Genomic DNA, 26,810 nt, shown 5'->3' with positions numbered 1-26,810 from the left:
AAAAAAAAAAAAAAAAAAAAAAAAAAAAAAATTTCTTTTTATATAACAAAATACCTTAACAGATTATTCCTTAAAATTGTTTATTCCTTCCAACTCACCCTCACCTCTGAACCTATATATTTACAAGTATTTTTGTGTCTTATTTAGCAAGCAGTGTGATACAAAGAATCAGATGGAGAATTTAAGTGATCCTAAGAGTTTTTCCCAAAGGTGACTGTCAGAGCACATGCAAACAAAGACAAAAGAAAACAAACAAAAGATAAAAGAAAACATGAACTTCCCTCTAAAAAATTATAAAAGTAAGGGATGGGGTGGTAGAGAACATGCCTACCAGTGTGAGGCCCTGTGTTCATTCCCTAGCACCAGAAGAAAAAAAAAAAGATAAAATACACAGATAAGAAGGCACTATGCCTTAGAATGAAAAAATAAGCCAGTATCCAAAAAGCACAAGAAAAATTTAAATACTAGGATGGTTAATATTTTTAAAAAATTTTAAAGGTTGAAAATATTGCCAGGAGCAAAGATAAGAAAGAATGACCAAGCACATTTGGAAGACACACGCAGAAATTCCTGAATGAAAATGTACCACGGTAACACAAACTGGAGCACAACAGAAGGGCTAAGTGACAGACTGGATACAGACAAAATCCGTGAACAAGAAGGTAGATCTGAATAAACTAAGCAGAATGTAGAACAGAGAGATATCAACCAGTGTGGAGTACACACCTGTGATCTCAGCACTCAGGTGGCTGAGGCAGGAGGGTCGCTGCGAAGTCCAGGCCAGCCAGGGCTATCTAGTGAGTTCAAGTCCACCCATAGACCCTGTCTCTATAAACAAAACAACCCCTGCACCAAAGCAAACAAATATCCATCCCCAAATAAAAACAGGTAGCAAAATGGGAAGATTTCTGTCTACTGTCTTACACATTGCACTGTGACTACAGGACACCAAGACCTGTCACCCAGCAAGAGAAGCCAGGCACTCGAAAGCCACCTTCACCGGGCAGCGGCTAGGCTTGCTGTCAGGTAGGAGAGTGGCCAGCACATCGATACTTGGTGAAATAAAGGATGAGTGAATCAGTCACCTATAGAGGACGGGGAATTGATTACACAACAGCCCATTTCTCAATAGAAATCGGATAAACCAGAAGACGAGAAAGAAGAGAGATAACGAAAGAAAATCCGGAGGAAATAAGCACAAAATCAAAAGGTAGAAATGCGGTCAAGTATATAAGTTACCCGATTAAATGTACTAAACCTTGTTAAATGACAAAGAATCTCAGGACTAAGAGAAACACGATCCAACCACGGCTGTTGTAGACACAGCCCTGTAACGAGGGACACAGGGAAGTGAGCACCACAGGGTAAAAGAGTGTGCCGGGAGATACCGCACAAGAGGGGTCTGCATACCCGTACTTATATGGGCTAAAGTCGACTTTAAAGTAAAGAGGCTTCACGAGAAATAAGCAGGGTCCCTGCATAGTGGTAAAAGTGAATATAATAATTCCAAATATGCAGGTACTTAATACTGAAAAAAATAAAACAAAGTCTAGCAGAAATACATGGAAAAATTGAGAAAATCACTGTAGTAGTGGAGGATTTCTAATGCAACCTCTTCTAGTAATTAAGAAAGTGAAAAAATTCCATCAGGTCACAATAGATTTGAAAAGCAAATAAACAAACCTGATCCGGACACAGAGGAAAATGCGCACACGTGGTGTGTAACACTAACTGACTTTGTACTAAGATGTTTGTTAAATCTTAACGATTTTCAAAGGATCAGTATGCAGTCAACATTATCCGGCTAGGGCTGGGGATTTAGCTCAGCAGTTCCGCGGCCTGCCTTGCAAGAGCAAGGACCCGAGTTCAATTCCCGGTACCAAAAAACAAACAAACAAACAAAAAAACCCAACATTATTGGGCTAGATGAGTATGTGCAAAATCAATGAGAAGCAATTAAAAATCCTTATGTTTCAAAATTAATGAAGATTCTAAATAACTTTTCAGTTAAAAAATAAATAACATTGGAAATTATAAAATATTCTAAAAGAAATATCACTAATATTATGTAACAAAATTTACAAGCTGTGACAAAACTTTGAGGGAAGTATACGATTTAAATCGGAAGGTTCTCAATGCTCAGCAGCATGAGAACTTGTACAAAGAATCAACAATGGGGATCTCATTGTATGAAAAGGTTTTGTAGTGCAACAGAAATCACCAACAGAGCTGAGACAACCCACAATGTGGGAAAATTTTTTTACCAGCTGCTCCTCAGACAAAGGTCTACTATCTAGAATATATAAAGAACTCAAAAAAATCAGACCCCCCCAAATACGAAAACCCGATTAAAAAATGGGCATCTGAAATGAACAGACATTTCTCAGGCAAAGAAGTAAAAACAGCAAGTAAATATATGAAAAAATGTTCCACATCATTGGTCATTCTAGAGATGCAGATGAAAACAACACTGAGATTCCACCTCACCCCCCAAAGAATGGCTGCTATCAAGAAATCACACAATAACAAATGTTGGCAGGGTTGTGGGGAGAAAGGAACCCTTCTCCGTTTTTGGTGGGAGTGCAGACTGGTGCAACCACTATGGAAATCAATATGGAGATACCTCAAAGAGCTTGGACTGGAGGTTCCATTTGACCCAGCCATCCCTCTGTTGGGTATCTTTCCAAAAGAATTAAAAGAATCATATCACAGTGACATATGCACACCTATGTTTATAACAGCACAGTTTGTAATGGCTAAATATTGGAAACAACCCACATGCCCATCAACTGGAGACTGGTTAAAGAAGATGTGGTTTTTCTATAAAATGGTGTATAACTCAACCCTAAGGAATGAGAAACTAGAAACATTTATAGCTAAATGCATGCACACTGAGGCCATACTCAAGTGAAAGGAATAGGACACACTTGTGTAGTGAATAGTTTATCTGGCGTGAAAAACTAAAAGTGTGAATAAGGTTCGAATGGTATAATTGATAGCATGAAGTAGGAACAAAATGGCTAAAGGGGAAGTGGGAAGGGGGGAGGAAAGGAAATAAGGGAAAAGAAAGTGAAAAAAGTAAAAAATGGAAACAAAGTCTTTGTAAATAGGGAAGGGTGAAGCGGGTGGAGGGAGGGCAGGGACAAGGGGAGCAAACAAGAACCAAGACCTGTCATGTAAGGATATGAGATCCCAATGATAAATGTAACTGTATTGTTTGCTTTAAATGTACCGATAAACTTAATGGGGAAAAATAAATTCGAAGGTGTCAAAAACATAATAAAGAACAACAAAATAAACCAAAGAAAACAAATGAAATAAAAGTAGAAATTAGTGACAAAATAATCACACAACAGAGTGGAAATGAAACCAAAAGTTAATTATTTGGAGAAGAAAATCTAGTAAAACAAAAAAACTCAACTCTTACCCAGCATGGTGGTGCACATTTGTGATCCCAGCACTTGCGAGGCCGAGGCAGGAGGATTGCTGTGATCTTGAGGCCAGCCTGAGGTGTACAGTGAGTTCAAGGCCAGCCTGCACTGCATAGTTAGACTCTGCCTCAGAGGAAAACAAGCAGCGCTCACTCAAGCAGCACATATACTAAAAGAAAAAGAGCAAACAAGCAAACAAACAACAGACTCTTGAGTGGGGAATGAAAATGCATGTACACAAACACGAAGAAATGACATTAAGAGTGAGAAGGAAGATATTATATACCTAGCAACAATTAAATGGTAAGGAAAGAATACTGTCAATACTTGAATGCCTTACATAGGTTGAATATCCCTTATCCAAGATGCTTAGGACCAGAAATCTTTCAGGTTTTGGAGGTTTTTGTATTGTGCAATATTTACATACTTTATTTGTTGAGCAACCCTGTTCTAAAAATCCCAAATCCCCAAATTTGAAATATTTTGGGTATTATGTCGGGTTTTGAGCACCTCAAATTCTGGACTTTCAATTAGAGATGCTCATCTTATATCTGAAAAATAAAATACAATGGATATATTCCCACAGATCATAAAAATATACATGAGAAACAGCTGCATATCCAAGTAATCCGGTAATTATGAAAGAAATAGAGTCAATATTTTTAAATATTCCCATAAAACCACCAGCTGCAGCCATCTCAACAGTCTGGTTCTACAACATGAAATTTACAGAACGTATCATTCCACACAGAGGACAGAGAACAGCAGAAACGCCCCCTAATTCATTTGATAAGAGCAGCTCCAGCTTGAACCCCAAATCAGACAAAGGTATTTCAAGAAAGAAAAATTGCAGGCCAATTTTACTCAGCAGGTACAATATCTACCACTGATCTCCTACCCTAAACCAGAAATATGTTCATAAAGATTTTATAACCGTATACCAGGTACATAAGGAAAGTGGGAAATCCATTATTTGGGAAAATAACTCATGTAATCATTCATCATTTTAAGAGATTAAAAGAGACTTCTGATTCATTCATGGTGCAGTAAGGGTTCTAACTTCACTGCCGCGAACCGCTAAAGCACTGGACCGTAAGATGAAGCAACTGTTTGCAGACAGGAGAGGCGATGCCCACGTTGGCCTTGGCTTTCTGCCCAGAGGTACATTCCAGGCCAGGTGCAGGGAGAACAGACGGAGCACCGCATGGCAGTGTCTCTGAGGTGACAACAGAGAACCAAGTCCAGGGAGGCAAAGGATGCTGTGAGCGGGGTGGGGGGGTTGGGGGGTCAAGGCTCAGACAGGCGAGCGCTGCCTAGAAACAAAGCTCCAGAAGTCTCCACAGGCGTACTCTTGAGACATTTTGTTTTGTTTTTTGAGACAGGGTCTCCACTATGTAGTTGAGACTGACCTGGAACTCACTATGCAGCCCAGGCTGGTCTTGAACTCAAAGAGATCCTCCTGCCTCAGCCTCCTGAGCACTGGGATTACAGGTGTGTGCAATCATGCCTGGCCCCCTTGAGACTTTAATACTCCACAGGACAGAAGGAGCTCTGGCTCTAGGTAATGAGCAGCCTGGAACCTTTAGGACAAGTGATTCCCAGAACTCCACCAGACGCAGATGTCCAAGTTCCAACCGGCCAGACCAGAAAGGTCTTGTTAACCACCCGGGGTATCTGCCACAGTTCTTGAAGGTCACACCTTCACAGCAGAGGCAAATCATTCCTAGGATAAAGGCTATTCTGAAGTGCTCTAACAAGCTTTAAAAAGCCTCAGAAGGATCAAACTGATCTGCAAATAATTTAACCAAAAACCAGAAAAAAAAAGGCCTGATATTGTTTAAATCCAGACCTCCAGCACTGACACATTAGAAATAAATAGTATCCAACTGAAAATTGTCATATATGCCAAGTAGAAAAACATGATCCACAGTCATAAGAAAAATCAGCCATAAAAGAAAAACAGAAATGGAATAAGGAGAAAAATGGAAGATTTTTAAAAACTACATCTTCAGTGAAAAATACATCGAATGGGATTTATACCAGATTCGGTACAGCAGGAGACAATAGCAGCCAACTTCGTGACATAGTGATAGAAATTATCCAACTGAAGCACAAGAAGAAAACAGGCCTGAAACAAGCCAAGGGGGCAGCAATGAGTCTCAAGCCTCGGGATGGCATCAAGCATTCTAACCTCTGTGCGCTCTGGTCTTCAGAGTGGGGGAGAGAGAACGGTCCATAGAAAGAACTAGAATGAACAACACTGAAAATGGCAATCGTCTGGCTGATAGAAAAGACTGGCTTCTGAACAAAATTTGTCTGAAGTTTGAAGACTTCTTTAAAAGGTACTTGACATTCAAAGCACAAACAATGACAAAGTACTGTGTGGTTTACAACATTTGTAGAAATAAAATGAGGGAGGAAATTGAAGCATTACTTTGAGGTTCTAATGGTGTACATGAAGTGGTAAAATGTTTGAAGGTAGAATGACAACCTAAAGATGTATCCTAAAAATCATGAGCCATCACTGAAAAGGGATACATAATTAATAAAGTAGATGTAAGGTCTCAGCAAGCCAGCTGCAGCCCACTGAGATTCAGGCTGATTTCTGGCTGCAAGGCCCAGGTTGAGGTCGCTGACCTCCTGCAGGATTGCACTCTGCAAGGTTCTCCTGTAGTTCCAGCTGCCCTTTCCCCAGAGAGAATCCACATTCCTGGGGGAGGTGCTGATCCCACCAATTTACCAACCACGGCGGTCCAGTGAGCCTTTATTGCAGAGATTTTCTTCACTTTCCCATGGGCTTCAGTTTTCATTGAGGAGCCTCAGAGACCCTCTCTCTGTTGTTCAGAGACAGCAGAGGTCTATCTTCTGGAACTCACAACCAGGGCCTTTATGGCTATCTTTATGTTTATCTTGCAGTGCAGATTCAGATACTGCGTGCCCACACAGCGTGGTCCAGGGGTAGTGCCGGCCGACAGAGATAGAGGGTTTCATAATAATAAGCTCTGAATGTACAGGCACTGCTTACAGAGCTTCAAAATATATAAAGCAAAACTTGATACAGAGTTAATGCTGAAAATACTCCCGCATTTTTTGGAGACAGGGTCTCGCTGTGTAGTTCAGGCTGGTTGAACTCACTATGTAGCCCAGACTGGCCTCAAACTCATGAAGATCCTCCTGCCTCAGCATCTCAAGTGCTGGGATTACAGGTGTACACCACCAAGCCTGGCTGGAAACACTTCTTTTAAGTTAATATTGTTTGAGAAGTTTTAGCTAAAAACAGAGGTTAAAAAATAAATATTAAAAATACATTGATTTTAAAATGTTATATGAATTTAAACTGAAGAAATATGACTGTCTCGTTATTTGCAAAAGACAAAACTAAGTAGAAAACTTTAAAGAATCTCAGATTACTAAAAATAATGGGAGTATAGCAAGGTTGTTGAATAAAAACTATTTATAATAATCACTTGCAAAAACTAGGTATGGTGGCGTACGACTGTAATACCAGCATGTGGGAGGCTAGGCAGGATGATCACTTTGAGTTTGAGGCCAGCTTAGGCTGCACAGTGAGTTCAAGGCCAGCCTGAACTACATAGTGAAACCCTGTTTAAAAATAAAACAAAACACTCCAAAAGTATCAATTGCAAAAAAAAAGTAAATTACAGCCACAGATTTGGAGAAATATTTGTAAAACACACATCTTAAAGAAGATTTGTACAAACTGTATGAAGAACTCCTACAGCTCAATGATAAGAAAACAGTCTGCAATGGCATGTATATATCTAGATGTCCCCCTAAAGCCTCATGCAGTCATAGGTGAGGAACTGGGTAGATCTAGGGTGTGGGACACTGGGTCTTAGGGTGTGTGGTACTAAATTAGTACACTGATTGGAATTAACACAGTTCTGGGTGTGGATGATGGGAAGGCCCACTCTGGATGTGGGAGGCATCACTCAAAAAGGCTGGTGGCCTGTATGTGATAAAGGGGAAAGGGAGGCTTGTTTTGCTGCTGCTTGCTGCTTCCTGCCTGCCCTGCCATGAGATGTTTCTCCTCTGCCATGAAACCCTGCCTCGGAGGCAGCTGACTGTGGACTGAAACCTTTATAAACTGAGAGCCAAAATAAACCTTTCCTGGGCTGGGGATTTAGCTCAGTGGTCCACTGCCTTCCTCAAAAGTGCAAGGTCTGAGTTCAATCCCTGGTACAAAAAAACAAAACAAAAACAAACAAACAAACAAACTAACCACAAAATAAACCTTTTCTTCTTCAACTTGTGGGTGTCAGGTATTTTGCCTCAACAACAAGAAGGTGACTAAGACACAGTCTACATAAAATGTGGGCAAAAGATCTAAACTGTCACCTCATTAAAAATTTACGAGTGACTAATAAGTGTAGGAAAAGATGAACCATATCATATGTAGTTAGAGAATTACAAAACAAAACTACTACACACCTGCGACAATGTCTAAAATACAAAACACAACTCTAAATCCCGGGGAGGATGTGGAACAGTAGGAACTCTCACTCATTGTTGGTGGGGATCCAAAATAGTACAACCATGCTGGCAGTTTCTTGTAAGACTAAGCAGATAGTTGCTCCTCAGTTTCCATGGGGATTGGTTCCAGAAACTCTGGGATGATATCAGAATCTAAGGATATCAAAATCCACAGATTCTCAGTTCCTTACCTAAAATGGACAGTGTTTGCGTATCATACTACCTAAACACATTTTCCCATATGCTTTGTCATTCCTAGATTACTTATAATAATCTACTACCCTGCAAATGCTATCTAAATAGTTATTATACTGTACAGTTTAGGGAGCAATGGCAAGAGAGGTCTGTACGTGGGTAGTACAAATGCAACTGAATTTTTTTCCACTGGTGGGTTGGTAGAACGTCTAGGTGCAGAGGGCTGACTGGGCTCCTAGGACATGATTCCAAACAATCTGGCAACTGAAACCCTTGGCATTTACCCAGATGAACTGAAAACTTACAGCCACACAAAAACTTGCATATGTTATAGCAGCTTTATTTATAACTGCCAAAGCTTGGAAGCAATCAAGATACCCTTTAACAGGAGAATGGAAAAACAAGTTATTGTTCATTCATACTATGGAAAATTACTCAGAAACAAGAGTTATCAAGTCACTAAAATTCATGGAGGAATTTTGAATTCATATTGTTAAGAGAAAGAAGCCATTTTGAGAAGGCTCCCGTGTGATTCCAATAATATGAAATTCTAGGAAACATAAACCCACGAAACAGTAAAATGATCAGTGGTTGCCAAAGGTTGAGAGTAGAGGAGGATGAACAGGTAGAGCTCAAGGGATTCTTCGGGCGGTAGAACTTCCTGTACAATAGTGTAATGGTAAAATATATGAATTACACATCTGGCAAAATTCATAGAACTGTATCGTACAAAGAGTGAACTCTAACAGACTATGAACTTTAATCAATAAAGTATGTTCTCATATGGTTCATCAGTTAACCAATGTACCAAACTAATGCAAGATATTAATAATGGAAACTGTGTGTGGATGCATATGGGAACTCGGTACTAATTTTTCTCTGTTCCTACATTGGCTCTAAAAAAGACTATCAGTTATTTAAAAAATATAAAATTCTCTTACATTTTATATGAGGCACAGTCAGGAAATATAACTAAGAAATAAAAGCTACCATTTATTTATTCGAAGAACAAAAAAAATATAAGGAATTTGTGGATAAATCTAACAATATGAAATGCTTTATGGTGAAATCTATAAAACTTTATTGAAAGACATTAAATATCAGTTAAGGGGGCTGGAGATGTAACTCAGTAGTAGTGTGTTTAAATTTAATTATCAGCAACACACATGTATCCGTTTATGTGGAGCAGTACATGTTCTTGGATAAAATATATCATCAAGATGAGTTTTTCCCCCATTTTTTGGAGACAGGTTTTTGCTTTAAAGTTCAGGCTGGCCTTGAACTCACTAGGTAGTCCAGGATGGCCTCAAAGACCTAGTGATCCTCCTGCCTCAGCTTCCCAAGTGCTGGGATTACAGGCATGTGTGCACCACCATTCCCGGCCAGATGAAATCCATGCTTTATTACTTTCCCTGGTTTTTTCCTCTTATGTATAAATATACAATTTTTTAGAAGGAAGGAGAACAACTTGAAATAGATCACAATACCCCTTCATACTAGCTATTGTTTTCACATACTTCAAATTTGTACTTCATGCCTTTCTCCTCCTGATCTCAGAAAGTACATCTGGATATTCTAGAAGTTTGTAGTTTTTCCAATCAATTTCTGGAAAAGTGTGTCATTTTCAAATTCCTACGCGATCTGTGTCACAAATAGCTTGAGACAGTCTGGCCAATTCACAAGCTTCGGTATAAACAGAACTACCTCCCGTGATCCAAACCAAGTCCACTTTATTTGCTAATTCCGGCTGCTCAACAAGTTGTAAGGCAACACCCAGACTTGAAAATGAGCTTTTCGTCAAGGTGGAGCTCTCTACTTGGAGCTGTGTCAACTCCGTCCTTCACAGGTCGAGTCTTCCCAAAGTGGAGAGCGAGGTCCCCTCACCTAATCATCACCAGGTTCGCGCCGTGGCTGGCAGAAGAGGTAGTAGTACTTTGGAAACCCAGTACTTGAATCCATTCTTCCTTCCCCACGGCGCTGCTGAGAAGGCGGACATTGCTTCCGTAGGGCCCCAAGTCCACTGTCAGTTTCCTTAGTTTTTACCTAACGTCCTTTACCTGCGTCCCCAGCTCACATCCAGGATGCCACACGGCAGCCCTCTTTTGGGTCCCTATAGACAAACTTTACTTTTTTGATGAACTTAACAATTTTGAGGGGTGCAATGCTGGGGTTTTATAAAATGCCCCTGCAATTTGGACTCATCTGGAAAGTGTCTTTGTGGTGCACAATTTGTGGATGAATGTGTGTGGAGCCAGAATCGAGTAGTTTCCAGGGACAAGGATTTTGGATTTAGACCCTGGGAACTTGAATCCCATTTTCACCCACAAACTGTATGACCTAATTTCTCTGAACCTCAATTAAAAGGATCCGTAACAGTTATCTACCTGATTGAGAAAAGACGACGAAACAAGGAATTCATGTAAAGACGTTTAGAACAGAACGTGGCACAGAATAAACTCCCTGTAACGACGAGGTATTATTGTGACTCTTGCAGTCACTGTTAAAACAGGAACTAGGTCTGTTTCTTACGGAGCTCATGGTCCCATGTGGCAGGCAGACATATAAACAGAACTTAGCACGCTAATTGTAAGGCTCAAGTTAGCGTTCTTACTCCATATTGTTTTGACTTTAAGGAAGTTTGGGAGGCAGATTTTGCACTGATTAAGGCTTGGCGCCTGGGAGGAAAGACATCAGCTCTTGCTGGAATGCCGCAGCTGCACAGGGATCAGCGTAGAATGAGAGCTCCAGGAGTCAATAATACATGGGTGACGCGGTCGGAGGGTGCTGATTCATTCCAAGTTGGTACACACATTCGATTCCGATAGAGAGAGGACTGGGGAAGCTGATTCTAAAATGCATACGGAAGAGTAAAATGCTGAGAATAACAAAGACACCCTAAGAAGTTGGGAGTCTGCTGTATCACGCATTGAGAAGTATAAAGACAAAGCCAAAAGAAAAACATGAAAATACTTTGAAGAAAATATAACACAATGTCTTTACGATTTAGCGAGGAGAGACCGATTTCTGAAGACAGAAAACACCTGAAAGATAGTAAAAAGACAAGTCTCAAACGGGGACAGGAAATATTTACAGCTATAGAATGGTCAAAAAATGTCAGCCAGAATATGTGAAGAAAAGTCCTTCAAATCAGTAAGGAAAAGATAAAGAATCCAACAGAAAAATGGGCAAAAAAAGATGGGATATTTTATAGAAAACACACACGGGCCAGAAATACATAGACGCTCAGCCTTACTAATGATCAGGAAAATGTAAATCGAAAGCCCAGCTAGACGACAGTCTATCATTTTGCTAAACTTTAGGATCGCTCAGTATAAAGTGGTAAGAATATGGGCCAACAGGCCTTAAAACTTTCTGAAAACAATTTTGATTACCTAGTGTAGATTACATGAACCGCGGGCTTTCAGGTGATTTGTTAACATCTCTTGCAAGGTGTGAAGGGGTTTGATTTTTTTCATCGCGTGCAGAAGTCTGCAGTGAGGAAACCTTCCACGTATGCGCAACTTTTAGGAACACAGAGATGCCGTTTACGTTATATCCAAGGCAGCGGATTAGCAAGGAGACAAGCAGCCGGGTGTCCGCTCTTTGGAGGTCATCTTCACAGTACTTTTCTTTACTTATTTCCCGAAGCCGTGGAGTCTAACCAGACCCCGCTGTTCCACCAGAGTCACGGTGATAAACATTTGTGAATGTCCACTTTACACAGGAGAGCAAGGTGTTCAGTCAGATTTTGGAAATACTTTTGGGATGTTACCTTTCCCAGGGCTGTGCGGGAGCTTGTCATGGTTTCCATCTCGTTGACTTCAGCCACTTATGAAAAACATTTTTAAGGCCAGGCACTGAGGAATTTCATTATATGACATTATAGAACAATAATCGAGCTTGTGGAACTCTGATTAGCAGGTTGAAAGAGGACCGAGTAGGATTTTATTTAATAAATGTGTAATAGCAGGGAATATTGTTTTTTCTACATAATAAAGTTGAACACACATTCTCACACCTAGCAATTCCATTCCTAGAGTTCTGCCATCTGCATTATGTTCATAGAAGTATTGCTCATTAAAGTGATAAGACTGGCAGTAGTCCAAGTGTCCATTAAAGGACATAAAAATCGCGGTATATTTATACAACACATGATACAACAGTGAAAATGACTTTCAACTATATACACGTTACTATGCATAAATTTAAGATATAGAACTTAAAAGCCACAGAATATATACATCATGACTCCATTTATATACAGCTCAAAGACAGACAAAACCAAATAACATATTGCCTAAGAATCCGTATGTCGGTGATGATGCCGTAAAGAAAAGCAGAGGAATGATTAATGCAGACTTCAGGATGGTGTGACAGAGGGTGAAGAAGTAACTGGAGAGGGGCCACATGTGCCGTCATCCTGCTGTTTCCAGGACTTAAACTGAGCAGTCCAAACAGGGTGGCGGTCACCTCATCCTTCACGCGGTGCCTATGCATTGTGTATTTGTTCTTTTATTGGCAGTGCTGGGAATCGAACCCACGGCCTTGTGCATACTAGACAAACACTTTATCATCGAGCCACACCCCCAGCCCCGATTCTTTTGTTTATGTAAATCACAATCAAGGTGTTTTAAAAAACAGAGAGAGGAAACTGAAGGCTGTCACGCGCCATTATTTCCGGGTTCTTCATGCCCTACATGAATTCCGGGTTTGAGTCCGCCCTTGACGGTGGTTTGCGCATGCGCAGATGAGGCGCTTGGCTCGTCAGAATGATGCAGGCTGGCATTGACCAATAGAAACAGGCCACGACGCCCGGGTGAATATAAAGGCAGGCTTGCATCTGGCTCGGGGTCTTTCCGCCATTTTGAAGAATGTAGAAGAACCTCCAATAAAGCGTGCTTCAGAAGAATCCTGAGTGTTGCGTGCTCCTTGCTGGCGAGTGACAGAAGGCGGCAAGAACCTCTGTTGTGGACAGAAACGGAAGTGCTGCTTCGTTACCTCGCAGGGAGTCGGGGCAGTTTGGTTTTTGGTAAGAAACCATGCAGCATGTTTACTGCTGATGGAAATAACTTAGTAGAGAGAGGGAATCTGATCTCAAGGAGCAGAAGGAGTTCACTTGGAGCTGGGGTCTGGAGAGGTGAGAGGGACACAGAGATAAGGGAGAGGGCGGGTTGCTTCTTTCAGGAACAAGCTTAGTGACTCTGGGTACAAATTCAGATGAAATTTATGGATTGGGAGGCTGAAAACCCGCTGCCTAATTTGACTTGTTATCGAGGCACAAGGCGAGACGCGTACGGGGACATGTGAACACGTGGCAGACCTGCAGGGGAGGAGGTGAGGAGGAGCCGCCCAGAGGCAGGAGGGCGCCCACGGAGGCTGGTGGACGGGAGACTTGAAATCTGGCCAGTCAGCCTTCAGCCCAGTGGTGAGATTTCAGCTCATCGGGCTCGGACACAGAGAGGTCCAGGTCCCCACAGAGCTGAGTGTGCCCCGTCATGATGCAGGAAGGGGAATGGCGTGGACGGACACGGAGGAGGAAATGACTCAATTATTGACAGTGGCATTTTGTTGGGTGAGAAGAATGAAGACACGGCAAAGGGAGCTGATGTCAGTAAATAAGCCCTCAATTTAAGGGACGTTAGAGCTTGATAAGGCCAAGACTTAGTGCAGTGTAGGGACACTGGGGCGAGCAGGGACATTAGTGGTCAGATCTTTGAAGAGTTTTAAGGTTTTTTCTTTGAGACAGGGTCTCGCTAGGTAGTTCAGGTTTATCTTGAACTATGTAACCCAAGCCGACCTTGAACTTGTGGTGATCCTCCTGCCTCAGCCTCCCAGGTGCTAGGATTAGAGGCATGTGCCACCACGCCCAGCTAGAAATGGTTTGGAACACTGCTAGTGACAAAAAGTGGGAGGTTGCAGTGCATGGCGGATGCGGGACACTGATGGCGGCTCAGCTCGACAGGGACCCCTCTCCTGGGGGGAGGGAAAGGTGTGTGTGCAGGTGTGGGGTTCACTAAGTGTCACGATGATCACGGCGAGGGCAGGGTTTACAGACGACAGAGGTGCTGTCACGGGCAGGACTGTCTGCTACAAAGAGATGTCCCATCCCAAATGGCAACAGAGGCCTGGCTGAGAACATCGGGCTAGAGGACTGGACGGGCCGTCTGTGAGCGCTGAGTCATGGAAGGGTGACACGAAGTGTGGAGAGGGACAGTGGGTGACAGCAAGGGGAAGATAACCGGCAGAACCGGACGGTGGGGAGGGAGGAGAGACAAGTGATGTGGAAACAGTACACGCGCTGAGCAAGGGAGCTGCTCAAGGGACAGCTGGACTTCACGTAGAGCGGCATGTTTCTTAGCACCAGAAAGAGTGGCGTCAGCTGAGCATCCGCTGGGGCCTCCAGGGATGACAGAGGCGGAGAGGGACAGCCACACGAGGGTGTGGCCGGGCAGTCACACGGGAAGCTGGGCAGCCGAAGTGGTCCAGAACCCTCAGCACCCGGATCCTGCCACTCTACTGAATTCTGGAGGGGAACGGACTACCAGGCCCATCCTTCACTCACTTGTCCAGGCCGACGGTCACTTCCCACACGGATACTCATGTCTAGGGACAGAAGAGGCACCACACAGAACCACGCCTTACGGCACAGAGCAGTCACGGGAAGCTGGGCAGCCGAAGTGGTCCAGAACCCTCAGCACCCGGATCCTGCCACTCTACTGAATTCTGGAGGGGAACGGACTACCAGGCCCATCCTTCACTCACTTGTCCAGGCCGACGGTCACTTCCCACACGGATACTCATGTCTAGGGACAGAAGAGGCACCACACAGAACCACGCCTTACGGCACAGAGCAGTATTTCTCATACATTAATGCAACTACCCGGGGACCTTGGTGAAATGCTGATTTGCACTCAGGAGACCTAGGGTGGGATGGAATCTCCATTTCAGAACAGCAGTGCGCCTTGGTGCAAAGCTTTACAACTGGCTAAGGATGGACTTCTATGCCGTTTGTGTGGTCTTGGGCCATGGCCTCGTGTGAAGCAGGAATAACCTAAAAAGCCACTGTGACAACTAAACGGAGTGCATGTAAAAGTACAGCACAGCTTCAAACACACTGCAGGGGTACAAAGTAAATCTTTTTGTCTTCAAATTTTATGGTTTTACGACAAGTGATTATCTTTTTCTGTATGTGGAGACACTGGACTTCTGTGCATTATCAACTACCTGCCAGGGGGAAAACTGGGCCGTTTCGGTAGCACCTGCTGCTTCTGCCAGAAGAGGAAGACGTGAGTCTTCTTTGTTAAGAGCCAAGTCCGGCAGCCCCGGTTCCCTTGGATCAGACTCTGGCTTTGTGGTCTGAAAGCCCTAGCCTGAATGGATACGTACTGGCCACCTGGACTGAACACCGGGCAGACAAACAGGAGTCTCTCGTGCCATTTGAGTCTGGCTTGATACTAAGTCAAGGACTAAGGACAACCCGTATGACGTATGGCTGGGGCTTCAGAAGCACCTGGAGGTCACCCAGGTACCACATGCCACACACCATCTGGAAGCTTGGGGTCTGAGGGCAACAGGCTGGCACCAAAGTTTCCCTAACCACAAGGTCCACCAAGGGGCTAGGGGTGAGCGTACAGAAGAACCAGAAGAGTTTTTCCAGGGGTAGTGGGTCAGGTGTCAAGAGCTCAAAATGGTGGCCTTTCCAGTCAACAGTATTCTCAATAGGGACCACGAAAGAAGCCTTCTCGGGTCAGGGCAGGGCTTCAGAGCTCACTGGGAAACAAAAGCTCCCCTGGTTCTGTTAAGATTCTCATCTTTTTAGCTTCCCCTTTGGCCTTGACAGCAAGAAAAATTCTCAATGTAGGTTCAAGGTATGATCCTTTGGGAACACTTTCCTTTTGGGGAAGGGATCAGAGAGAGGATTGGCAGGGGTCAGCAGCTGTCCGGGTTTTCAAATCCATAAGGAAGTAGTCATTTGCCACTAATGTAACTCTTCAGAAGTGTAGCAAGAAGCCATTAATCCTTATTAGCACAGACTTCTGTAAAGTTAGAACCAGGCTACCTCCAGGATAATGGGAGAACTTAGGGTAGACAATAAAGGAAAAACAACAAAGCGGCAAACCTCCTATATCTTCCAGAATACCAGGCACTCTTTCCACGGGCAAAACCCTGAAGTTATTTTACCAGGTCTGAGTTGGTAACTTCCTTACTATTAAGAAACAGTACCAGACTGGGGAGCGGAGTGTTCCCCTTTGGTTCCTGCTCTTGAGATGAGAACAGATGAGTTATTTACTCTTACTCAGTAGGGTAGATAGGCAAGGGTAAACCATTATGGACCTTACTCACTTGTTCACTAATACTTCAAGTGAAGTTTTTGTACTAGTGGATGGAAGTATTACTCAGCTAGGAGTGAAAAGCCCAGTGGAAAAAGGGGAAGCCTCAGGTTGGAGGAGGCGCCAAGCAGAAAAGGTGCATGGGAAAGAAGAGCCTAATCACTCAGGCTAATTTGACTGCGGCCGCCACCACTGCATGCGAGTGTGTTGGGACTTTCCTCTGTAGGTTTCTCCCTGCTCTTAGGGGAGTCCCTTCTGGTCTGCCTGCCTTGCTTCCGTTCTCTGGAATCCTGGGCTGGCACCTGCTGCTTTCAAGCAGGAGTGGCTATATGCTCTTTGACAGCTAAAGTGCTGGCCCATGGACCTCAGTGCACAGGAGAACAAGTAAGTGGACCAGTGACTACAGGAGGGAGATATGGAGAGGGCGTGGCCGTAACTCCCCCCCCCACGCAAACATACAACAGCAGTCTTAGAGGTCAGAAAGTACTATAAAACATTTCTTATAAAAGTATTTTTAATAAATCGATGTATATCAATGTTTTAACATAATAGCCCAATGCTATATCAAGGTAGCAAAAGTGAAGATTCCTGGTATTTTTATATAAACACTACGAATGACAGTACACTTGCATTCAACTTCACAAGATGGTATCTTCAGGTCCATGAAGACTCTGACAGCCGTAACACCTCTGGACAACAACGATGTCTGTGTGTGGACTGAGCAGGCGGTGAAAGCCTCACGACCGAGCTGTGCTTGCAAAGCACACTGAAGAGAAGAGGAGCTGTGGCCGACTTGCTGAACAAAACTCAACTTTTAAAATAAATACAGGACGTATCAAGTCCACAGGGTATCTCACAGATAGAGCCACAAGAAGACACACAGATCAGAACCCTGAAGCAGTGAATGTGTTTCTACCCGTTTTGTGATGGAAGAAGCCATGGAAACCGGGTCCTGAAGCTGTCTGGTGCTGAATCTCCTCATTCACACAATGTTATCGACCGACTAAAACCAGAATTCCCTGCTCTGTACAAATGCTGGTGATGAGTAACTTTCGCCATTGCTGTGGATCAGAGCAATAGCTGGCTGGAGTCCAGGCATCAAGTGGAGCCCTGTAAGATGGTACCACCACCTCCCACAGTCCTTGACTCACACTGTCCAAAGCAGATGCCCCTTCTTAGGGTAAAAAATATGAGATGCCTTTGGGTAGAAAACCCCAAACAACAAACAAAACAAAAAACCCCAAGGGCCATTAAAAACAAACTATAGGGCCGGGGATAGAGCTCAGTGGTTCTGCTGCCTGCCTCGCAAGCGCAAGGTCCCAAGTTCGATGCTCAGTACCAGAAACAAAAACAACAAAAAAATCAAACTACAGAAGCTTCTGATCTGCTAAAACCATTACTACTGTTTAACCCATCAGGAAAAATGTTTCACTCGGTTATTATAATAGAAGTTTATCTGATTCCATCGATTGCATGTATTCTAATGACCAGGATTTTTGACATGAGATTTTTTTTCTCTTCTTCTTTTTATAAAACAGAGATCAGGTTAAGAACAAGATTCTTTTCTTGCAGGGGCAAGAAAAAGCAGGTTAAATGTTAATAAAATCCATTCTCAATTTAAACTGTAAAGAAGGACTGGACTTGAATGAGACTTTCTAAACACAGACATTACCTTTTTTCTCTATTTCAAGTACAATTAGATTACAGGGAATCTCATGTCCAGATTTTTTTTTTTTTTTTTTTTTTTTTTTTTTTTTTTTCATGTTTTTTTTTTTTTTTTTTTTTTTTTGTCTTAACGGCAATGTTTTATTAAAGGTAGGAAAAAAAAAAACAGGCTCCGTAGAGTGAGTTTGGGCCAAGCAAAAGAAAGAAAAGAAGTATACCCTATAGGCATGAGAGCGGGCACCATGCAAGAGAGAACACGGTGGCCATTTCTGTTCTTTGTGACAGGGTCTTCACTATGTATTCCAGGCTGACCTTGAACTTGCAGTGATCCTCCTGCCTCAGTCTCCCAAATGCTGTGATTACAGGCATCTGCCACCACAGGCAGCTGTATGTCCAAAATTTTATCTGATAATTTTTAGTGTGACAATTGGCCACAGGCCAGTATTCCTAATACCTTTTTGAACTAGTTTTAAACTCCAAATGCTGCAGATGACAGTAAATACAACAAAACCATTTATATGTTGACTTGCTGAATTGTAAATAAGCAAAGATCAGATGTCCCTGGCTATTCATCAAGAAGTGTCTAACTAATGGCCACTCCTTTGGGTCAGTAGCCCACATTTAAAAATGTATATTTGAGAGGATTGGAAAAAACTATAATCTATATTACTAAAAACCCCCAGGCCAAATGCATCAGAACATTTCCTATGTATCTGGCTTCTGGTGTTAGGACTCTTCTTTTAGTGAACCACTTAGACTGCTGGAGCCTAAGTGCTTTGTCTTAAGTCTCATGTTTAGACCTAAACCAAGTCAACATTTCATAAAGATCACATATTCCATCACATCTCTTAGAGCAAGTACTCTACCCCTAAAGAACAGAGAGTTACAGGTAAAGGTTTTTATCGCTCTAGAAATAGAATAGTCAAAAAGCATAAAGTGGTTTCATCTTCCTCAGGCCAGTATTTATAACCTAAGGTTTATTTTCCCTATCAACAGGGTGTGCTTAAGTTGATAAAAACCAATCAAAATCAGCTTATGGAAAAGTTAAAAATGTAGTTTACTGAAAGATATGTATCATCACAGAAAGCAACAGCAAATGATCTAATCTAAAAGTTTAAATAAATGTAAATAACCTTAAAACTAACATCTAAAGCTGAAGTCACTGCCTTAGATCATTTATATACTGCATCCAATATTTTACTTAGGACATTCATTCTTAAGGCAGAAAAATTCAATTTAACATATAATGACTTGGTTCTTACATCCAAGGGTCAAACTGGGAGTAGGCTTGAGCAGACAGCATCCTTGCTAATGAGGATTTATCTCCGACGAAAAATTCATTCTTAAAGTATGTGAGGTAAGAGAGACATACATCTGAGAGAACATATAAAAGATGAATGTTGAAGACATACAAATAGGATTTTTCAGCAAGAAGTCAATGAGAATAGGCATTCTTCTATGAGGTGAAACTACTCCCATAACAAAATATGCTTTCTGATATGGTACATAAAAAGTATGAAATATTAAAGAATTACTTCAATGGAGTATGTTTCTTTAGAATCTAGTTTTCAAGGTCTAGTATAAAAGGCAACCTGAACAGTGAAAAGCAGATGAAAGTCAACTCATACTGCTACTCAGAAGGCTACCACTTAGGATGTTCCTATCCCATGAACGAAATCCTGTGTGGGGAGGACATAATGATGTCTTAAAATAAAAGTGATGCCCCTCCCCCAACATGTGTGCAAAAATACTTGTCAGTTACACGACTATCTTCAACAAAAGAAATCTTACAGAATCATAGGCGCCAAAGCCAGACTGACACAAGACGACCACCCTTTTGGTGGACGGATATTTGGGATGACACCTACTGTCCCAAGGGCACCCTGGGAGATGTGCTACTTGGAGTGGGAGAAAGGAGGAAATGACCCAGGGTCCCAAACCCTCGGGCTGTGTGTGCTCCTTCACAGCAGGCCAGTTTGGTTTGCTGCATCCTGGTGCCAAAAACATTAACAAAACAAACACAAATCTAAAAGAGAATTCCTAAGCAGGTGATGGCGACTGTAACTGAGTAAGTACCTTTTTGTGTGCCTATTATTTATGCCACAGCTCTGGCAATTGTCAGGAAGTGTACAAAGATTACCTGCCTAATTTCTGAAGATGAGGATTTTCTTCTTTCAGGCAGCAGAAGTCCATGCAAGATTTGTAAACAGCGATACAAAATACTGTAAACATAACTTAACAGAGCTTGTATAAAACAGAAGAAGTAAATCCAAATTTACAAGTGGATAAAAAAAAAGCAGGGGGCAGCTTTGTACAAAGTTCTCCCTCCTGCGCCAAGTGATTTTTTTTTTTTTTTTGATTACAAATATAATCCTGAGCTGAAAAACTGGGATTTGGGGGAGAGCCATCTTTGCATACAAAATATCCAAAGGATGCTTACTCTGTTTACTTTTCTCTAGTGATATTCAACTGCGGGAGACAGTTCTGCAGGGTGACTTTGGAGATATTTATAGTTTAGTGTGGCGCCCGGGTCTGGAGCCTGCTGCAGTGCTCGCCATGGCAGCAGATGCAGCAGCATCCTCCGCTTCCTCCAGTTCATCCTGCAGCTCCTGGCTGACGCTGGACTGCAGGGCTGCGGGAGTGAGCCACTCCTTCGGGAGGCAGCTCTGTAGAAAGGGTATGCAGGAGCTGAAGTAGGCGAGCCGATTGATCCAGCGAGGAATCTCTTTCCCACAAAGTATCTACAGAGGAGAAGGAGTTCTGGATTAGAACAGAGGCTAAACAAAGTTATCTGGTCCGCTGCTGCGGAAGTGCGGGGCAGGAGGAGGGAGGGGGGCCGTAAAGAAAAGCCACTGCAGACCAGCTCGGTGCTACCACTCCAGGCTTCTGATAACAGGAGCCTCCCTCTGTCAATGCCATTCTTTCCTTTCTGAAGAACCTTGTCAAGCTGCTTGCTTTTAAAAGTAAAATCAAGCTAATTCCACTTGGCTTCTTCCTTTGATCCCTGAACTGCTTTGAGACACACATAACAGTACTCTGAGCACAGAAAAGAAGGCGCTTGTCCATGAAGATGTTATTTAAAGAAGCCCCAGGTAGCTGTGAGAGTCATCTTGGATCGTCTCCTCTCAATGCTCCTTTTCCAAAGCTATTTTTCTCCTGTCCTCTAGTGTGGATCACTTCATTTTTACTGGTCTGCACCGTACCCTTTTACTCCTGTCCACAGCTTTGTTTCAAGGAACTCATCCCGATCCAGGAAGAAGCGTCCCCACGTGAAGAGCTGGCACGGTGACTCCTCTGAAGAGGCAGGGCTGTGTTGGAACAAAGCACCAAAGCCGGTCCTGTGTCAGTCTGAAGACTCAGGTGGAAATGGGTGTAGCTCATGGTGTGCGGACGTGTGCCCGTTTCTCAACCTTCCACTGTCCTCTTCTGGACCCCACCCCTGGCCATTTCAGTTGGTGAGAACTGGATCTGTTACAAACCTACTCTTCATTATCCTCCCCCTTTGCACACAGCACTGGGCCTAACTTAGCCCGTACTCCCTTGCTCCTTTGGTGTTTCTGCGTCTAGACATGACAAAGATTATGATAGTTAGCTGAAAAGTGCCCTCTTAAATATCTGTGTATCTTACTGAACTTGGAAAGAGGTTTCAAGGTATATTATGCCCCCAAATTTAGCTAAAATTTAAATAAGCCGGTACCTATGAATGCAACATTAACTTTTCTCTCCAACAATTTAGCTTTACCCCTTAATGATCACTATATTTTAAATATTATGTCTCTTTCTTAACCATATGTAAAGTGAGGTTTTATTTGAGGTAAGGTAGTGTGTGCTGACCATTTTCGATTATCCAGTATTTCTCACAGTGCCTGAAGGGGCAGACAAGTATTTAAAAAGATCTGAAGAATGTGTGCATGGACCAGCTCTGGGAGAAAACTGGGCAATGACCTTATGGAACACCATTCCCACCTAGCCCTTTCTTTTTGGATGGTGTTTTGGATCAAATGCAGAGTCTTACAACACCTTTCTAATTTTATTTCTGTTTTGTTCTGCTACCAGGCATTGAACTTAGGACCTTGCACTTATGAGGCAGATGGCAGAACCTCTGGGCTAATTCCCTGGCCCCCTTCTACTTTTAAAAATACATTTGCAGTGTATTTGCAACCTTTTATACCTGAAACACATTTAGGAATATCTGCATATCTGGCAACTAAGAGTATTTAGGTTAATGTGACAGCCACTCTGCCTATTCAACAATCATTTTCTTTCTGAGCTCTAACTTTATTCAGCAATCTTCCCTCCACATTTCTATGTGCTACAGGTGAAGCTGATTTAGGGCATGGACTGATTACCCTAAAATAGTTCTGTAATCTTCTGCAGATAAAATTTTACTGGACCAGCCATGTCTATTCCTTAGGTACTGCATATGACTCTTGGGCTACAGTGGCAGGGCAGAGTTGAGCTCATAACCTGAAATGTACTATCTTTTTTTTTTTTTTAATAAAAAGGGAGCAAACCCTAGAGTCAATATTTTGAAAACTTTCAGTTAAGACCCATTAGTAGGTCATTTAGCATTGCATTCTGAATTTTTAAAATAAAAACTGTCAAAAAGATAGTCAAAAGTGAGGTAATGTGACAATAAAAATAGGCATGTGTGTGCACATCCACACACATAATCTGGGTTATAATTTTTTTGGGGGGGTACCGGGGATTGAACTTGGGCCCTTGCATTTGCAAGGCAGGCAGTGGCACCACTGAGCTAAATCCCTAGACCTCTGGGTTATAATTTAAAACATTCATCTTACTGTGGCTAGTGGTCAAATAGTCCTTAGTTTACAAAGCAAAATGCCTTTTGCTTTTAAGCTTCAATTGAGCAATCCTAAGAATCTATGTCAGAGACATGCTGGTCAAAATACAGAGAGGTATGTACAAGGGTATTTAAAAATGATGTCCTACACTCATGGAGACCTTTTGTCTGGAAGGAACATATTAAAGAGGAAAAAAGTTGTTGTTTTTTTTTTTTGGTTTTTTGAGACAGGGTCTCACTATGTAGTTAAGGGTGACCTGGAACTCACTATGTAGCCCAGGCTAGTCTCAAACTCACAGTGATCTTCCTGCATCAGCCTCCTGAGTGCTGGGATAATAGGCGTGACCCACCACGCCCAGTGGGAAAAAAGTTTTCAAAGGGAAATATTTTTATATGACATAAACAGAAAGGCATACCCATGTTAGGAACTGGTCAAAATCATATCCTGAATTTTCATAGAGTTTCAAAATGGGTTAATAGAATCACTTACCTCTTTCATTCTGATCCCTGGTCTAATGAGTAGAAAGACCATTTCGTTTCTGGGGACAATTACAATTAGTAATAAAACTGTCTCATGAAGATGTGTGCATCAGAAGAAATGTGGAGGAAAGCAAGGCTATCAGCCCACTGTCACAAATGGCAACTAATCTACAAAATTCTGAGTCTAGACTCAGTGACAAATCCCTGTCAATTGTGGGCAGAGGAGACCCAGGTCCCAGTGATGGGCTTTCCCTATCACTTGTAACTTGCTGCAGTAATCAAAAGTCAGGAACAAAATTAGTCCACGTACTGGGAACACCAAGCTTGATTTCAGATGGTTCTGCCAGGGAAGTAAGTGCTTTCCTGTGTACATGTACAAGGGTCCCACATGCTTCAGTCAGCAGCCATGTTTATATAGCGAGGGCCTTAGAGTATGGTGTCCTAAAACTACAGTGATTCCCACACAGAAATCCTGTTCCCTGAGCCTGTATCTTTTAGTTTAACTGAGACTATGCAGAGGTCAAAACCACGGATAGCAGACCATGTCCAGTTTTAGCTTAAGAGTCAAGTTCAGGGAATTAATATCTATGCATTTCAGGGGAAACAAACAAAAACAAACAACAACAGCAAAAAACCAAAAACCAAAAACCAAAGCAAAGCTACAGGCCTTTCTCTAGCATAATGCTGAGATGCTGCAGGGCCAAATACATTGCCAAGTTCAAGTGACATGAAAGGCTTTTGCAATCCCTTTCTAAGATCCACTCAAAAAATATGTATGTCAGGCTGGTTAATTACCAGCCGAACATTTGATTTTAGAAGAGCTCATTAGCAACTTGAAAACTGCTTTGAAAACCATTACTAGCGAATTTCCAAAACATCAGAGTAAAAATCACCACCTATGGAGATATTTTTGATACTCAAATGACTTAAATTCCTGCACACTCTATGGCAGCAAAAAGTAAAGAAGTTGTGTCCCACTGACATTTTCTTCAACCTCCTCCCTACCTTTTAGAGACACAACCTTTGAATGAATTCCCTACATACATAATATCCAGGGTCAAAAAAGCTCAGAACTACCTTTCCCCCTTCCCTGCAAACTGACTACATCCCTTCTGCGGTACTGATGCATCCACAGACTGGCAGAGCAGCTCAAACCTTCATCTTCCTTCATAGGAATCACCTAGAGATCTCGCTACAATGAAGAGTACGACTCAGTACACACTAGTGGGGCAGAGATATTTGGTCAACAAATTCCTAAATGATACTGCTGGTCCATGAAACACACTGACTAGCTTGGTAAGGGACCACTGCAGCTCTGTTGGAAAGGGGATGTGCAAAGGGCCTGGTAGCTAAGCATTTCTGCATAGAAGTCACTACAATAAGTAGCTCATTTTCTTCTTTACATTTTCTGCAATTTCTGTGGTACCCTGATGCTACTAGTACAACTATCTCCTAAGAGTCAAAGCTGAGGAGTCATGTGCTATTTAATTCTCTAAACTTTATTTTCATTTCTTTTCTCTATCTTCTGTTTGGGATTCAAGACTAGGGAAAGTGGGCTGGGGATTTAGCTCAGTGGCGCTGTGCCTGCCTCAAATGTGCAAGGTCCTGAGTTCAATCCCCAGTACCAAAAAAAAAAAAAAAAAAAAGGGAAAGCAACTTAAGTGCCTGTGTGAGAGGGTGAGAGGTCAGCAAAATTTCAGATAGGAGAAATGAATAACTCATAAATAAATAAGGGCCAATAAAAAAAAAATTTCAGGTTGGCAACTAAAATTCCACAAGAGAAATTTTTGCAGCTAAGAAGCATCGGTTTCCTAGGCAATTTTTCTTACACTGAAAAGTTTCAAATTTGCTATGTTTGGCCCTTAAATCTCCCGCAATGGCTCATGTGCAAAAGGCTTAGCTGCCAGCCTGTAGGGTAATGGGGAGATGGCAGAACCTTTAGAGGTGAAGAAGTTAGGTCACTGGGACTCTGCTTCCTCCTTCTGCTTCCTGGACACCAGGAGGTAAGAGTGAGAAGCTTTGCTTTCCATGTGTCCCCACATGGATGCACCATGTTATTCCAGGCCCTCAAACAACACAGCCAACTGACCATGCACTGAAACTGCAAGCCAAAATATTTTCCTCAGATATTTGTCTCAGCCATGAGAGATAACACAGTGGTAATCAAATTAATAGAGAATAAGACTCACTCTCTACCCACTGCAAAGAAACAATTATCATTTAAAGCTATGCTGACTCCCAATCTCTCAATTCTGGAAAGGTCATTAATGCAACAGAAATACAATACTGTGTTTCACACAACACGAATAATCAGAAAAAGAAACAAATCAAAATTGAATACAGTGAGACAGTGAATGTTCTAGCAAATGTTATTTATCTAAAGAACTTTTAGGATAAAATTATATTTACCTCTGATAAAGCTGAAGAAAAGTGATTGCAGTTTTTATGCATTAAATGATAGGCATTGCCTTTGTATTCTTTTCCCAGTTCTTCTACAATTTTTTCTATATCATCTTCTAGGAAGTCAGTGCTCCCTAAAACAACAGCTTCTCTTGAAGAACAACAATAACAACAACAACAAGGAAAAAAAAAGCATAGTTGTGTGAATTTCAGGTATTTATATTAAATATACTTAAATGTTTGCTTATTTCCAGGAATATTATGATTGATGCAACAAATAAGGGCTAATGTAGGCTTACAGGTAAATGAGATACTTTAATAATTTCATTTATTTTAGTTTTTACTTTCTGCAATAAATTTGTAAGTTCATCATTTCTGAATTATATAAGTGCACAAGTTAAACTGTTTATAAAACTTGTCTTTAAAGAACCATATCCAAGCTAAAAATATTCCTGCTTAATTACTTACACTCACCAGCAAGAGCCAGCCATATTTTCACTTAGAAACAATCAGTTAAGTTATCTGTCACTGGGTGCAGTGTAACAAATTGTCAAACTTGGTCAGATTTATAAAGCATTATTAAAAAATACCAAAAAAGAAAACAGACTACCCTACTGTAAAAATAAAAAGCAAAATTTTGGTCAGATACAAGTTAGGCATCAAAGAAGGCGGAAAACAATTAGAAAATCATTTTATCAAGTAGTGTTTCCAAAAGGATGCCCTAGGGAATGGATTCAGGAAGTGTAGCATTACTGCACTCCTCTGTATAATGTTTCAATTCACTAATAAAGAGAGCCATAAATTTAGTAGTGTGTAAGCCCAATATGGAATTTCTATATTATCAACTCATTACATTATTTTTCACTTGGCAAGTTATTCAGTAGTTTCTTTAAAGCTTCTGGAAACTAGATTGTAAAGAATACTTTAAATAGGGCTGGGGTTTTAGCTCAGCAGTTTGGGGACCCGAGTTCAATCCCCGGTACCAAAAAAAAAAAAAAAAAAAAAAAAAAA

General features: G+C 41.8%; 1 protein-coding gene across 1 annotated transcript in view; it reads right to left on the bottom strand.

Annotated features, from left to right (window-relative positions):
* Positions 1–18,426: 18,426 nt before the first annotated feature.
* Desi2 (desumoylating isopeptidase 2) overlaps positions 18,427–26,810 on the bottom strand; it is a 43,255-nt gene continuing 34,871 nt past the window's right edge. Inside the window, exons 5-6 of the mRNA XM_010642615.2 lie at positions 25,809–25,950; positions 18,427–20,856 (exon numbers count right to left, since the gene is read on the bottom strand). Of these exons, the coding sequence (XP_010640917.2) occupies positions 20,623–20,856; positions 25,809–25,950 (376 nt within the window). The 3' untranslated portion in view covers positions 18,427–20,622. The remainder of the gene's footprint in view (positions 20,857–25,808; positions 25,951–26,810) is intronic.

This window comes from Fukomys damarensis, unplaced genomic scaffold (genome assembly GCF_012274545.1).
Source record: "Fukomys damarensis isolate Sample0158 unplaced genomic scaffold, DMR_v1.0_HiC HiC_scaffold_11, whole genome shotgun sequence".
Taxonomy (NCBI): Eukaryota; Metazoa; Chordata; class Mammalia; order Rodentia; family Bathyergidae; genus Fukomys; species Fukomys damarensis.
The sequence above is the reverse complement of the archived record's forward strand: the minus strand, read 5'-3'. Positions and strand labels throughout refer to the sequence as shown.